General features: G+C 62.0%; 1 protein-coding gene across 2 annotated transcripts; it reads left to right on the top strand.

The window, feature by feature from the left end:
• The first annotated feature begins 3,318 nt into the window (after positions 1–3,318).
• Positions 3,319–10,875, top strand: SEMA4A (semaphorin 4A). 2 transcript variants are annotated; one of them, XM_040088094.2, is made up of 15 exons: positions 3,319–3,767; positions 5,127–5,264; positions 6,235–6,395; positions 6,509–6,571; positions 6,653–6,751; positions 7,852–7,960; positions 8,053–8,169; positions 8,268–8,398; positions 8,631–8,800; positions 8,877–9,027; positions 9,267–9,456; positions 9,545–9,660; positions 9,757–9,920; positions 9,993–10,105; positions 10,195–10,875. In XM_040088094.2, the coding sequence occupies exons 2-15, from the start codon at positions 5,129–5,131 to the stop codon at positions 10,815–10,817; spliced, it is 2,343 nt and encodes a 780-aa protein (XP_039944028.1). In that variant the 5' UTR covers positions 3,319–3,767; positions 5,127–5,128; the 3' UTR covers positions 10,818–10,875. The 2 variants fall into 2 exon arrangements, with proteins under 2 accessions (XP_039944028.1, XP_039944027.2); XM_040088093.2 differs by lacking the exon at positions 3,319–3,767 and having other exon boundaries at positions 5,074–5,264.
• Positions 10,876–11,424: the final 549 nt, after the last annotated feature.

The following is an 11,424-nucleotide window of genomic DNA, read 5'->3' as shown; positions in this document are numbered from 1 at the left end:
TGTGCCCTGTTTGCCTCCCATTTCTGCCAGCTCAGGGGTACCCGTGCCACAAGGCTGGGGCAGCTACCCCCACAGTGCTGCAGCCTGTCCCCTTTCATGGGGATTCAACCCTGCTCCAGCCTGGCACTGCCAAAATCATGAGGTTCTGCCTGAAATAGCAGGTTTTGAAACGATGGGGGGGAAATGAACCGTGCTGCTGGCTGGACGTGTTCTTGGGAGGAGACAGGTCAGGAGGCACGGGAACTGCCACGGGGAACTGCCATGGGGAAATGCAACGGGGAAACGATGCCCTGGATCCTCCCCACTTCCCTCACAGGGCCCCAGTGTCCTGGCACTCCTGAGCTGGCATCCTCTCCCCCTGGGGAACCCAGCGGGGCTTGCACTCCAACAGGCTGGGGAAAGGTTGAGCTGGAGACGCATGCAGAGCCCCCAGGGACATTGCAGAGCCCCCAGGGACATTGCAGAGCCCTGTAAGGACAATACAGACATTGTGGGTTCCGTACAGAGCCACACGGGGTCCATGCACTCCCCCACAAGGACTCTGCACACCCCAGTGTGGATCTCACATGATCCATGGGGACCTTTCACCTCCCTATGGAGCCAAGTGCAGCCCACGAGGACCTTGCACAGCTCGGGGGAGCTACAGCCCACAGACACCTCACACACCCCCACGGGGACTTCGCAAAAGAGCCTGTCAAAGAGCTCCAGCACCCGCTCAAGCCAAAGCACCGCCTCAAGGTCAGGTTTCTCCTGCTCCTCCTGTTGTCCCATGGATCTGAGCCCTGCTTCAGGTCCCCCAGAGCCTGGCAGGAGGAAGATGGGATCCCAGAGCAAAGGCCACGGCCAGGCCTTGCTCACTTGTGCTCTGGATGCTGGGGTCTCTTCAGAGGCAGCCTGGGTGGGCAGGAGCGCCGGGGTTTGGGCACATGTTGAGGAGAACCGGTTTTTTGGGGGGAAAGTCTAGCACAGGAAGCCCTGGAGCAATCACTGGGATGGGGTAAAGCCAGGACTGACTCCAGTGTCTGGCAAGCCACCAGGGTTTTCCAGCCAGGACACGGCTGAGTGGGTGCTGGGGGCCCCGCCAGCCCCACAGCAGCCCCTCCAGGCCCCTGCGTGCCCAGGGAGATTAAGGTCAAGCCACCCTGCTAATCTCAAGGGAGGGTTTAGATGTGAGCTTGTGCCCACTGCTACCTTCCAAAGCTGCACCCCAAGGTGCTGCAGGAGCCCCACAGGGCGCCCTGGGGGTGTCTAGGCAGGGCTGAGAGCAGCAGCTCAGCCTTGGGGCAGGAGGAGTCTCTGCAGCAGGCTCCAGCTAAGCTTGGACTTCTGGTGGGCACTGGGCACAAGCTCCTCAGAGAATCCTGCGAAAGGCTTCAACTCCTGAACCCTGTGGGAGCCGCAGGGACGCTCAGCTCTGCCCTCCAGCCCAGGCAATGCTGCAGGCCTGTGGCTTTTGGGGGTGCTGATACTGCACCCCAGCTGGTGCACAGGGCTGAGACGCTTCTGTGCCTCGGCTGCAGCTGTGCACGGCTGAGGTCACGCAGGGAAGGTGGCTGCAGAGCGGGGGAGGAAGCGGTGGCTGGGGATCCTGTTTCGGGGCTCGTGGCACCACGCTCTCACCTAGCTGGGAAGGGAGCGAGTTCCACAGGAGAAGTGGGGTCTGCAAGCACCGGCGAGGCCAGGCTTCCTGGCAAGGGAAATGCCATAAACCAAAATTTGTGGATGCTGGGTGGGGGAGAGGGGGGCACACGTGCAGCCTGGTGCCACAGCTGCACCTCCAAACCTCCTCCTGGGACCCCCCAAATCCGCATGGGATGGGAAGCCAGAGCCAGCAGCACTCCTCTGGGATGGGTAAGAGGGAGGGCTGAGGCAGGAGCGGGCATGAAGTGATGTGGGGATGGAATGCAGGGATAGGGTCTGGATCTAGAGGTGTTGACATGGGGGTGCAGGGACTTTGTTGCCAAAAGCCGAGAGCAAAACTGGGGTGAAGGGCCCCAATGTCGTTATAGGGGGACAGCAGTGTGTCAGGAGAGGGGCTGGATGTGACACATCTGGGGGCAGAAGGATGTCCCCGCGCTTCCTGGGGGTGGGGGTCTCGGTGGTGCGTGTGGCCAGGGGGAGGCGGTGCCCGCCCTCCGTACGCGGAGCCGTGGCCGTGTCCCGCTGCGGGGGGAGTCTCGGGGTCCGCAGCCCCTCGTCCGTCCGTCAGGGTCTGTCGGTGCGGGGGGGGTCGCGGTCGGTGCAGCCGTAGCTATGGCGACGTGAGCCGGATGCGGGGCCGGGGGATGCTGCTCCCGCCCGCCCGCCCGCCGCAGGTCGGTACCGCCGCACCGCGCCCGGGGCCGGGGGGCCCGAGGGGATCCGGGGAGGCTCCGCGTGGGAGGGAACTCGAGCGGGAAGGGGGATGTCGCCATAGTGGGGTTGGGCTTGGGGGACCCCCAGCGCTGATGCTGCCAGCCAGCAACAAAGAGGCCGAGGTCCCGGCGCTGGGGAGACTCCCCTGCACCCCCTGCACCCCCTGCCTTCACATTCCTCCCGAGACCCCCCCCCTTTCCCCCATCTCCGTGCGCCCCTCCACGCCTCCTCCACCCCGCACCTCCCTCCTGTGCATCCTCGTCTCTCTTACCTGCAGCCCCCCAGCTCTCCCCACCCTCTGTATGGAACACCCCCATCGATACAATCCTCTGCCATTTCATCTTGCATACAGCCCCCCCCATTCCTCCCCTTCATCCTCCCCTGTTCTTAGCCCACACCCCCACTCCTCCCCTGCCTCCCATCTCCCCCCCACGCACACCCTGCTCCGGATCTGGGGGGGTTGAAAGCGTTTACCCCAGGCTGAGCTGCCCCAGCCTCTCTTGGGTGTTGGGAACATTCCTGTGTGGGAAGCTGCTGGGATGTGACATGGGCAGGGGATTTAAATCCAGCTGCAGGGAAGGACCAAACTCTTCTCTGCTGTGGGAAATTGAGGCACGGGGAGGGATCAGCGCCGTCAGCTTCACACCTGCCCTGCATCCGTCACAGCTCACCCTGCTGAGCACAAGGGCTGTGCCTGCCTCCATCCCCTGGCAGGTGATGTGCTCTTTGCAGGGAGTGTGAATGCTCATTGACAGCACAATATTCCCTGGCTTAGAGGGAATCCTCCAGGTGGAGGAGATCCAAGCAGGAGCAAGGCCCATGAAGCTGCAGCTGTGATCAACCTGAAAGCGCTCGGGGAAACTGAACCACCCCGGTGTTGAGAGGCCCTTGATGGCACTCGCTCCCTTGTGCTAAATCCCATACAAGGAGACTGTAAATTACATCCCCCTACCCTGTCCCCAGACCACTCTGACCAGGGTACCCAAAAAAGAGAAGGGCTGAGAAGGGATTCCAGCTTCCTACGCTGCCGGAGCAGCCTCGAGGCTGCTGTTGCCTCACATCCTGTGTCAGCCCCGGCTCACGCTGGGGAACACTGGTGGTTTTCCTCAGCCCCACCGCAGCCCCGATCAAGCCTTCAGCCTCGCTAAAGAGCCTCTGCTCCCTTTCCCATCCCTCCTCCCCCTCCGCGGCCTTGGTGGCTCTGGCCCAGGGCAGAACAATGCAGCCGGTCCAAGGCTCCGTGCGGCCCCGTCCCTCAGCCAGCCCTTCGCCAAGTGGGAAATCCGGGGCAGAGTAACCTACTTTCTGTGCTCACAAGGAGCTTCTGTCCCAGCCAAGCAAGGTGGTGAGGACAGCGCTGCCCTCCCAGGGCTCCGTGTCCCGGCGGGCTGCTGTGGGGACGGGAGAGGCAGGTAAGGAGGCCCCAAGAGGGCGGGATGCTCCTCAGCCCTGTCCAGAGGGATATTGGGGTACCTCAGGTGATGTTGAGGAACTCCAGGGCTTTGACTTTGGGGGGTTTCTTGCCTACAGCCATCCCAGAGCAGCCTGGGGTTAAGGATGGAATCTCCAGGGAGGCAGGTTCCTGGAACAGATGCAGGAGCTTTGCCCCACGATGCTCTGCCCCACGGGGCTGTTTGTGGGGGGCAATGCTCAGCCCTGGGGGGCTGGATTTCTGGGTGATGCTTGTCCCCGTGGGGCTACTTTTGGGGGTGGTGCTCTGTTTCGGAAGTGGGGACTGTTGGTCCCCACAACCCACAGGAAAAATGCCATCGTTTTTCCCAACCCCAAAGATTTCCCCAGCAAGCAAACGCAGGCACCTGAGCACATCTCCCTCCCCCACGTCGCCCTCCGGGCCATCAGCTGGAGGAGCGGAGCTCCCCGGTTCCCATCCCAGCTCCCTCCGCCAGGCTTCGCTGCTGTCCCTGCGGAGGTGCGAGGCGGCGAAGGCGGGCACGGGCGCCCACTGCCCCGACCTGCCGAGGCTCGTCCTCTTCCAGCAGGACTTTCAGGTTCCCGCAGTCCCGGCGGAGCCGCGCAGGGTTGGGCTGGGCTGGGCCGGGCTGCAGCGAGCCCAGCACGAGCCGGGCTGGGAGCTTGGAAGCGCGGCCACCCTTCGGCTGGATCCAGGGCATGGGCCCACGCGAGTGTGGTGGGCGCAGCCCCCAGGGCTCAGGCTCCTGCCTGGTGCCCGTGCTCCGGGGGTGGAGGTGAGCAGCTCTGTCCTCGCCCGCCAGAGAGGTAATGCCGCTCGCTGGGGACACGGTGGCCATCAGCAAAGGGGTCCTGGGCACCGTCCGGTTCTCGAGATGTGGCTCTTTCCTCGGTGCTTCTGGTAGGAGCTGCAGAAAGAGCTGGAAGGACGGGGTTCCCGTGTACGTCCGTCCCCCCCATTTTGTGGATGCTGTGATAACTGATGGAACCGGTCAGAGGAATCCCTGATGGGGATGGGCTCTGAGGCTCCGGGGGCAAAGGCAGGAGCACCTAGACACCTCTGTGCCAAAGTCCCCGGTGCAGGAGGCCCAGAGGATGGGGGTGGGGGGGTCCCTAACCGTGCCAGAGATTTGGGTGCAGGAGGAGGCTGCGTCTCTGACTGTCGGTGCAGCAGTAGGAAGTCGGTGCCCACACTGGGGGGTACCACGTGCGCCTCGAGGCGCTGGGGGCCCCCCCATCCCCCGCCTCTCTGCCGGCTGCTGCTTCCCCTCTCTTGTTTCCGCCGGGTGAAGTGACACGCAGCCCAGCAGCGTGTGCCCTCACCCTCGGCCTCCCCGCAGGGATGGTGCTGGGACCCTCTTGGGGCGCGTCCCTGCCGCCCCCCGCCATGCCCGCTGCCCTTCGCCTGCTCTGCGGGGTGGTGGTGCCGGCTGCCATGCTCTGCGCGGAGTCCCTGCCCCGCGTCACCTTCCCCAGCGGTGAGTATGGCACCGGGAGCAGGAGCACCGGGAAGGGATGGGACGGCTGGGGAGGGGCACGCACAGCCTCTGCGGGGGAGAGTGTCCGTCCCCAGGGTTGAGCATCCAGCATCAGGAACCTTGGGGTGCCCCCCCATCGTGACCCCCATCACTGACCCTCACGTGGGGCTGGAGACAGGGGCCGTGGCAGCGGGCAGGGGATGAGAGCAGATGAGGCTGCTTGGCACCCCGACACCCAGTGGGCCAAATCCAACAGCGATTTTGTCACTCACCTGGCACCCAGGGTCTGCTCGGGGTCACTCTGGGAGGAGGAAAAGCTGCCTCTGGAAGGAGCAGGGCATAGCGTGTCCAGCTGAAAGGCAGGAGGCAAAGCAGGAGCTTGGGGGGGGCTGTGACGTGGCAGTCGGGCTGCAAGAGGGTCTGTGCTCATGGCAGGGTTGTGCAATTCCAGCCCTGACTGCGCTGTCACTTCCCTTTCCCCATGCAGCCTTTCCCAGAACAGAAAAAATCCCCCAGCCTGGTGCGGGTGAAAGAGATTCTGCAGTCCCTGGCTGTGCCCAAGGGCACCCTCGGGGCTGGTGATCCCCCCAGTGTGGCACCTCGGGGGTTTGTAATCCTGCCAGGGTGGCGCCCTGGGGCTGTGCATCCTAAACAGAGTGCTGCCCATGGCCATGGCCCCAAAGCATCACAGGCACAGCTTGGGGGAAAATGTACCCCATCTCTGGGGGTCTGCAGCTTGGGGATGTTCAGCTCTTGCAGCAGGACCTGGAGGGGACAGGGGGAGGTGGGAACCTGGCAGGCGAAGGGGTGATGGCGATGTGGGAGCTGAAGGGGAAGAACTGCACCGTGTGAAATGTAACGTGAGCCACAATGGGAACTGCTGCCACATCCGCAGTGAATGACGCTGGTGGGGTGTGTGTGGGTGTGTGTGTGACCCCTTGGCCCCCATCACCCCCTTTTCTCCTGCCAGGGGACCCCCGGCGGACCCTCATCCACTTCAGCCAGGATAACGTTTCCCATTATGACGTCTTCCTCCTGGATGAGAGCAAGGAGGAGCTGTACGTGGGGGCACGCGACTGGGTGCTGGCCCTCACTCTTGGCACCCCTGGCAGCATCCATGCCAAAGCCTCGGTGAGCAGCCAGCACTTCTGGGGATTTGGGAGGGGGCCGATGCCTCCGCTGTGTCTCAGTTTCCCCGTGGAGCTGGGCTCAACAGCCCAGGAACATCTCCATTCTCTTTGCAGTTAATGTGGGGACCCACGGCCGAGAAAACCTCGGAATGTGCTTTTAAGAAGAAGAGCCAAGAGGTGAGATGGCCCTGTGAGGGCTCAGGGCTCCCACAAAGCCACTGAGGTGCTCAGCACCCAACTTTTCTCTTTCCCTCTCAGACCGAGTGCTTCAACTTCATCCGAGTCCTGGTGGCCGTGAACCAGACCCACCTGTACGTCTGTGGGACCTACGCCTTCAGCCCCACGTGCACCTACATTGTGAGTGTCCACCCCAGCACGGGGTGCAGCAGGTCTCTGGGCAGGTCGTAGTGTTGCTGTGAGGTCCCACGATGGGGGTGTCCCCCTGTCGTGGTTTCGGGCAAATCTGGGAGAAAATCTCTGAATCTGGTCCCTCTGGTGAGCAAACCCAAACGGCTGCTCCTGCAACCGGTCCGGGAGAAAATCTCCTCAGAGAAACTATTTAACAAACAAAGTGCCCACGAGCATAAAGAGCTAATAATATGAAACAGTAAAACCTCTTGTTCTGAAGTGAGATGGCAAATTGAGAAAGTCTGTGCCGTGGGTTAGCTGGGCTCGCTCAGTGTCCCATCAGTGCCTCTGGTGCTGGAAAATGCCGAAGTCCAGGCCCCAGTGGGTCACAGGTGTGAGCTCCCTATGCTCCTCTGCATTTTTAGTGCAGGGCAGGTTTTAACAGTCCTGAGAAAAAGAAAAAAAAAACCAGTCCAGGGAGCTTCTCTGCTTCACCTATCCAAAACTAACTAAAAGCAAAGAAATCTCTGTCCCGCTGCCTGCCTGTGCCTCAGACAAACACCGTCCGGAGGAGGAATGTGTAGGAGTCAGGCAGTTTTCTCAAAACAAACTCAGTGCTTCTCCTTCTCCCTGCTTCACTGTCAGAACCAGTCTTAAATGTACAGAACACAACAGCCAACACAAACAGAACAGATCACTGGGGATACAAGCATCATAAAGTCACCCTAGGACATCCCCCCAAGGGACGTCTTTGTGTCCCATCTGCTAAAGGAGCCCTTGGTGCTTCTCACTCAGCTGCCAGCAACTCCTCCTCTGGCAGGGAAACCCCAATTTTGGGTCCCCTCAGGGGACTCAAGGCTCTCTGTCGCCGCCTCCGTTTCCTCTGTGCTGAGCACACGGTGGGGACAGCCACTCCCCAAAATGAAAATGACGGAAGGTGACGGGAGCTGGGTACCCCCAGCATCCTCTGTCATCATCCCCTGTCATCATCCCTGCACCCACCTTGAGGACACGGGCCACCCCATGTCTGCAAGGTATTCCACAGTCGTTCCCTACAGATTTGGGCTTGTTTTCACTCCTTTGGCTGTTTTTTCTCCCCTTTTCCACAGCACCTGGAAAACTTCACACTGGTGTCCAGTGACAGAGGACAACTCTTCCTGGACGGGAAGGGCCAGTGCCCCTTCGATCCCCAGCACACCTACACGGCCCTGCTGGTGGGTGAGTATGGGGCCAGTGGCCTCATGGGTGGGCACCCATCCATGGGTGGGGGGTCCTCACGGCGGCTCACTCCCCACTCTGTCCCTGGGCAGACGGGGAGCTCTATGCCGGCACCATGAACAACTTCCAGGGCAACGAGCCCATCATCTCCCGCTCGCTGGGCACCCGCACCCTCCTCAAGACAGACGCCTTCCTCCGCTGGCTCTCGGGTGAGCGGTGGGAAGGTCCTGGGGAGGATTCCTGGGGAGGTGCCAGCAGCCTGCCCCTGCTCCAGCTCCTCACCCACCTGCCCTGGCTGTGCCTGTAGCCGATGCCGCCTTCGTGGCCTCCTTCAGCGTACCCGGGGACGACAAGGTCTACTTCTTCTTCGAGGAGACAGCGGACGAGTTCGACTTCTTTGAGCGGCTCCTGGTGCCACGAGTGGCCCGTGTCTGCAAGGTGTGTGCAGGGGTGACAGCAGGGAACGATGATGGGCTGCAACCAGGGTACAGTGATGGGGGTTGATGACCACATGGGACAGTGACAGGAGACGATAGCGGGGACAATAGCTGTACTGGGATGGGCATCGACGATAGGGGACAATGACTTGGGATGATGACACCGTGATGTGGGACAAAGGGAGTAACTGGGTCCTGTCACCTTGGTAATGAGCACCCTCCGGCTCCTGCAGAGCGATGTAGGTGGGGACAAGGTGCTGCAGAAGAAGTGGACAACTTTCCTGAAGGCGCAGCTGGTGTGCTCCCAGGCCGGCCGCTTCCCCTTCAATGTCATCCACCACGCCTTCGCCCTGCTCCGCCAAGACGGCCGCGCTGACTTCTACGCTGTCTTCACCTCGCAGTGGTGGGTGCCCAGGGGTGTGGAGGAAGTCTGGGGGCCTGTGCCCTACCACTGCTCACCTGGCTGTCCCTCCCTGCAGGCAGGCGGGCAGGGCGGGCAGTGCTGCCGTCTGTGCCTACAGCCAGGAGGATCTGGAGAAGGTCTTTGACGGCAAGTTCAAGGAGCTGAACAAGGAGAGCTCTCGCTGGACCGTCTACAGCGGCCCCGACATGAATCCCCGGCCTGGCAGTGTGAGTGCTGCCCACTCAGGGGGACTGGACTTTCCAGGGGACAGTGTTGATCCCCAGGAGATGGGTCTGTCTATCCCAGTTTGCCCTGCGTGCTCGCACTTGCAAGCAGGATGAGAAAGGAGAAGGGTCCCTCTGCATCCCACGGATGCTGGCACAGGGCAGTGCGGTGATGCAGCACATCCTCCCCTCCCCGTGCCTCAGTTTCCCACACCAGCACAGACCCCTCTCTCCTCCTGCAGTGCTCCATGGGTCCCTCCTCGGACAAAGCCCTCAGCTTCATGAAGGACCATTTCCTGATGGACGGGAAGGTGTCACCCATCCAGGGGCGGCCTCTCCTCGTGATGCCGGACGTCACCTACACGCACATCACGGTACATGAGACTCGCGACGTCTTCGGGACCATGTATCGTGTCATGTTCCTGGCCACAGGTGGGTTTATACCTAGGTGCACACAGGGTCACCCCTCCGACCCTTCCTTTGGCTCCAAAGCTTCAGTGCTGTCCCTTGTGCCCCACAGCTGAGGGTTTTCTGCACAAGGCAGTGGAGCTGCCCGAGGGTCCCCACATCGTGGAGAGCATCCAGCTCTTTGCAAAGCCAGAGTCGGTGAGGAACCTGCTGCTGGCCCCACAGAAGGTAGGGCAGATGCGATCACCCAGACCACCCAACAGCTGTCCAACTCCGGCACTGGAGGCTCTGGGGAGGCTCAGCTCTGCACCTCTCGCTCTCTAGGGCATCCTCTATGTGGGTTACTCCAGAGGCGTCCTGCAGATCCCGCTGGCCAACTGCAGCCTGCACCGGAGCTGCACCGAGTGCGTGCTGGCACGGGACCCTTACTGCGCCTGGCACGGCCCCAGCAGCTCCTGCCGGCCTGCCCGCTCCGCCACCGAGGACACGTGAGCACTGGGACAAGAATGGGCAGGGGGTGTGGAGGTCATCGGGGTGCTGACCCCGCTCTCCGCCTGCAGGAGTGCGTGGCTGCAGGATGTCGAGGCAGGGAGCCCGATCACCACGTGCCACCGTGGGAGGAGTGCAGCCATGCCCCCATCCTGGGGGGCACCGGAGGATCCCGCTGTACAGGGTTGAGTATGGGAGCGCAGCAGGGTGGGCGCCTGGGGCGGGCTGGGGCACGTGGAGTGCACCCCGTCACCCCGCTCTCCGCACCCACAGGGCTCAGCCCCCGGATGAACACCGTGGTGCAGCTGAAGTGTCCCCGCCACTCTGCACTGGCCACCTACCGCTGGCAGCAGCCCGGCAGTGCCCGGGGCCGCACGGTGCTGCTTCCTGACCACACGCTGGTGGTCGTCATGCAGCAGGGAATGGCGGGCACCTACAAGTGCCAGGCCACAGAGAACGGCTACACCTGGACCGTGGCTCACTACCAGCTCCGGGACTCTGACGGGGGTGCCCTGGGAGATGGGCTGGATGAGGAGGAGTTGGCCTGGGGGTCCTCAGGCCGCGGCAGCTCCCGGTCGTACTGGCCACAGTTTGTCACGGTGACGGTGCTGCTGGTGGTGACCCTGACCGTGGCTGCCTGCCTGGCCCTCCTCACCTACCGTGACCAGCTCAAAGCTCGCAGCAAGGTGCGGGGCTGCAGCACGCCCCACAGCCCCCCGTCCCGCTCCCGGGAGAAGGTGCCCCTCAATGGGGGCACCAGGGAGCCCCCAGCACCTGGAGCTGCCACTGAGGAGGAGGAGGAGGATGAAGGATCACACGCCTGCTGCCTCCAGCTTGATGGGGACGTCGACGCTGACAACAACCGACTCCACGTGCCAGCAGGGGACACGGCGTGACGCTGCCAGCGGGTCAGGGAGACCCTGGGGAGGGAGGATATGGGGAGGGGTGTGAATGTGAAAGAGGTTCTGCTTTGTTTGTTTGCTTTTTTTTTTTATTTAATACACCTGGTTGAACCTAAGGTTCACATTCTGGGGCAGGGGGTGGAATGGGCCCTGGGAGCATCGGGGTGGGACGGGGCAAGAGGATGGGATGAGGCAAGGGAGTGGGATGGGGAAGGGAGCGGAGGGCAAAAGAAAGTCATGGGGATGGGCAAAGGATGTGGCACAGAGGAGAAATGTGGCTGTGGGGCAAGGACGTGGGGTGGGGATGGCTGGAAATGGTGGCTGCTGACGCTGTTATTACCCCAGGAAAAAACCCAGGTTCCATAAAAACCTCAAGATGGGGTAAGCTGTGCTCAGTGGGCTCCGTAAGCCAGCCCCGTGGGCACTCACCCTGTGCTGCCACCCGCCCCTCAACGCTGCATGATCCTGACCCTTGGGTCCCCGAGGTGGCAGAGCTATCCCCCCATCCCCCATCCCATTTCCAATGTCTTTGATCTGCCTTTTTAAAGTCAAACCAGCTGTAAATTTTTCTGCTCTTTTCTTTTTTATTAAAAAAAAAAAA

This window comes from Hirundo rustica, chromosome 29, assembly GCF_015227805.2.
Source record: "Hirundo rustica isolate bHirRus1 chromosome 29, bHirRus1.pri.v3, whole genome shotgun sequence".
Taxonomy (NCBI): domain Eukaryota; kingdom Metazoa; phylum Chordata; class Aves; order Passeriformes; family Hirundinidae; genus Hirundo; species Hirundo rustica.
The sequence above is the reverse complement of the archived record's forward strand: the minus strand, read 5'-3'. Positions and strand labels throughout refer to the sequence as shown.